The sequence below is a fragment of the Carcharhinus amblyrhynchos genome, chromosome 4 (assembly GCF_965287045.1).
Source record: "Carcharhinus amblyrhynchos chromosome 4, sCarAmb.v2.hapA, whole genome shotgun sequence".
Classification (NCBI taxonomy): domain Eukaryota; kingdom Metazoa; phylum Chordata; class Chondrichthyes; order Carcharhiniformes; family Carcharhinidae; genus Carcharhinus; species Carcharhinus amblyrhynchos.
The window spans coordinates 70,773,651-70,777,657 of record NC_137327.1 but is presented as its reverse complement, the minus strand read 5'-3'; the positions used below and the strand labels follow the sequence as shown (position 1 = coordinate 70,777,657).

At 42.6% G+C, this 4,007-nt stretch overlaps 1 protein-coding gene across 1 annotated transcript; it reads right to left on the bottom strand.

Annotated features, from left to right (window-relative positions):
- Window positions 1-410: 410 nt before the first annotated feature.
- LOC145342623 (interferon-inducible GTPase 5-like) lies at window positions 411-2,737 on the bottom strand. The gene is made up of 2 exons (XM_080188167.1): window positions 2,664-2,737; window positions 411-1,626 (listed from the first exon to the last, which is right to left on the bottom strand). Exons 1-2 carry the CDS (start codon window positions 2,681-2,683, stop codon window positions 411-413), a joined length of 1,236 nt encoding a protein of 411 aa, XP_080044293.1. The 5' UTR covers window positions 2,684-2,737.
- Between the last annotated feature and the right edge of the window lie 1,270 nt (window positions 2,738-4,007).

Genomic DNA, 4,007 nt, shown 5'->3' with positions numbered 1-4,007 from the left:
TATGGTCTGATTCTATAATTCTTGGAACAAGGCAAATTTCCTGGTATTGTGTTTAATGAAGGGAATTGTATGGATGTAGTGAATTTCTGATGAAGAGTGGATTCCTTTAAAGTTCACAGGTGGGATTTTCCGGCTGCACTTGTCCCAAAACCAGAAAATCCCACTCGCGTTCAACGGACCTTCCTATGGTCCGCCCCTCACCCACTTCAATTCCTGTGGCAAGTGGAACGGGAAAATTTGCCTCCACAGCTTTTGGGTTCTCTCCTTAGATTACACCGAGACAAAATCTTTCACAAAACACTACAGCATGGAAATAGTTTCTTAAAATGGGCCAGTAAAAGGGAATATGAATGTCCAGTGTTAGACCCCTTTAATATATCAGCTATGGCATTGATTCATTGAATTGATGTTTACTTTGGATCATTTTCATCTGTCCCAAATGCAGCTTTCACCACTCTCCGTGCATTCTCTGTGAGATCATCCAGTGCTCCACTCAGCAACTTGTAGATCATAAGAAATGATGATCCTGCTCCAAAAATGGATCCTACAACTGGGACGTGGTCAAGTACAAGCTCAAAACCAGACACGACAACAGCAGTGGCTCCCCATGCTAATCTGTTTATTATATCTGGAGTTATTTCACCCACCATGGGACCTTTCACCACAGCTTTCAGTTCTTCCACAGGTTTCCCTGCCTTCTTGGCCAGTCTTCGAAGGGAGGCATCATCCAAACCCAGGCATTTACGGAAATGTACGATTCCTCCAATCAGTATCCCAATATCACAACCAAGGGAGACTCCAGGAACTGGCACTGCTCCCAATACTCCAGAAAGTGATGCCAACATCCAAACTCGCTTCTTTAGCTCTTTCTTTTTCTTCTCCACAATTTCCAAGGTTAGGTTGGGAAGGGCCAAAATGTACACACTTCTCTTTAAACTGGGAAGATCATCTTCAAGAACTTTACTTAACCGGTCAAAATCATACAGATGCCGGTCAAATTTTGAAATCAGGAAAACTTGGGGTGATGAGATCCCTGCCTCTTGCAAGCTCGTGATACAGTAACTCCTGATGTTTTCCAATTCTTCCTCTTCCTTAAATTCCCTCCTTTCCCTTTTCACTGCATCAAGGTCACTATCAATTTTAGGTCGAACGAAGTAGAATTTCTTCCCCAGCCGTTTAATCTCTTGAGCGAGTTTTACATCATTTTCTGTGAATCGAGGGTGCGAGATAATGATGAAGAAATCGTATTTTTTAAATTTCATTTCCTTTAGGTATTTGTTCGCTGGGAATTTCACTGTTCCAATTCCTGGCAGATCCCATAAAATAACATTTGGCAAACTGGGATGCTTGTATTCGGTTGGTTCCACTGTGGTTTCTTTGTTATCAACCTTAGCAGCACCCTTATCTTCGCTTTGAAGTCCTCTCATCGCATTGATGAAGGAGGATTTCCCTGTGCCTGCTTCTCCTGTCACTGCAATGTTCAGCTCTATGTTGTCCAGGTCATTAACTTTTTTCTGTATCAGCGGTGTTACCTTTTCCACCCCACCTGATTCAAAATTAGATTTCAGATTCTTCAGTTCATCCTCACTGAACAATGAAGTGTTTGAAGCTTCAGCACTTTGATCTCTGAAAGGAAACATTTTACATGATTTGCACCAATTGAAAATAACTCTTATTTACAACACATTGTCACATCTTCATAATGTCCTTACACATAGAACATGGAACATTACAGCGCAGAACAGGCCCTTCGGCCCACGAATTTGCGCCGACCAATTAAAAAGCAATGACCTTCTAACCTAAACCAATCCCTTTCCATCCATAAACCTATCCACGGATCTCTTAAGCGCCCCCAAACTAGGCGCATTTACAACTGCAGCAGGCAGGGCATTCCAATCCCTCACCACCCTCCGGGTAAAGAACCTACCTCTGACATCCGTCCTATAACTACCACCCCTTAATTTAAAGCTATGCCCCCTTGTGCTAGCTCTCTCCATCCGAGGAGAAAGGCTATCACTGTCCACCCTATCTAAACCTCTAATCATCTTGTATGTAAATCTTGTATGTAAACATCTCATTGAATCCTTTTGCAAAACAAGCACAATTGTCACGTAGCTTATTAAGACAGCTAATTTATGCACAGCAGATCCCAGAGTGAGCTATTAGATGAATGACCAGTTAAGTTGTCTTTGCGTGAAAGTTACCTTGCCCCTTTTTAATTATGGACCCTTTAAATATTGATCCTGAGATGCCCCAGCTAAGGGCAATCATCTGTTTCTCCAGACAGCAGCAACTACAGACTCAGCTCCCAGCCCTAATTCCTCTTCATCATCTATGAAACACCTTAGCCTGCCCTCAGTCTGACTGAGGCCTCCCCAGTGGTGCCTCTTACTTACTGATTGTGAGGCTCAGATGCATTGATAGGACTTGTGCCATGAGGGTTGGTTGAAGTCCAGACTAAGGGCCCTGTTTCTTGAGGCTTCACCTCCTCTGCTGAAGGGCTGAAGAAGAGGAGAGGTGAATGGAGGTACATGACCTGTAGAATTGCTCACGACATTCTCATTAATGTGCTGACATTGAGCAATGACAATATTTTGCAATAACAAGTTGTGATGTAACTAAAGGAACTGAAGAGATACAATATGAGCAGTTTCTTGACCAACCTGGAGCTGGCTCCTCCCATCCTGCTTCTCTTTCTCTCGCTGCTTCCCTTGTGTTAGCGTCCAGTGATTCCAGACTTTCCTCCCCAAAAAGAGCGAGAGGGCAGAGGCTTGTGGCTCCTCCCCCTGATGTCACTTCTTTAACTTTGGTTATGTTGGGTTTTCTCCTTTGAGAGGAAAGTAGAGAGTGACTGTGAGTGGCAGAACTTTATTTACCATCAGATAAAGGACAAGACTGGTGTGAGGAATCATCTTTCATCAGGCTGTGAACGGGAGTAAACTGCAAAATTCCTCATGAAGGTTTTTCCATCTTCGCTAATTCAGAGTGTGAGGGAAGGAATATGGTAACAAAAATATTGAAATGTTTATGTTCTCATTCCTGAATTGAAGCACTTCAAGTGTGCATCTTGATCTCTGGAGAAAATTCTGAGTATCATTGCGCTTTCTTGTTGTGACAATTTGAAATGTTTTCGAACATCGCTTTCAGATATTTTATGAATAAAGTACATTGTTTGTAATAATAATAAAAGGACAGTTGGATGAGACCTGGGAAGAAGTCCTGTATGGAGACAATACGCATCTCTTTAACCTATGCTTAATGCTATCTCCACTCACGTTGTCTGGACCTTTAAGACTTGAATAGCAGGTTGGCTGTAAAGACTTGCATTCTAATCAGTATTCTGTAAACTGTGTGTGCCTTTATCTGCCCTTCTCTGATCTGAACTTTCCACTCACCTGACGAAGGCACAGCGTTCCGAAAGCTTGCGGGTTTACTATCAAATAAACTCCCTGGACTTTAACCTGGTGTTGTGAGACTTCTTACTGTGTTTACCCCAGTCCAATGACGGCATCTCCATAGAATGGGCATTACCAGTGATTTGCTGTGGCCCTTTTGACCGTGTGGTCAGAGGCAGCAGACGGTGTGTTATTCAGTGACTTTGTTACCCATGAAAGCAAGTCAATAGCCACTTTAAAACCGTTGAAAACAAATGTGTTCTTTTAAAAAGCTGGCAAAGCATTAAACATCCATGCAATAATATCGAACAAAGTACTTCCTTCTTCCAAATTTTTCATCAGCTCTGCAAAGTAGCAAAACATGACCTGATCTGCCCACATCGCAACCACCGAAAACGGAAAGTTGCTGAACTCCTCTATTCACTAACAGCATTCAGATTGAGCTTTATCTATCTCTGTTTTTATATGGTTTCCACTCCCCAATCCGATAAACATGCGGCCCGTCATTTCCTGCACTGTTTGTAAGTTTCACTTTCGCTGGCAGTCCTGAACCCTGAATATAAAACTTGCTTTTTGGCAACTTTTGAATTTTGAACACAGCCAGACCTTGCA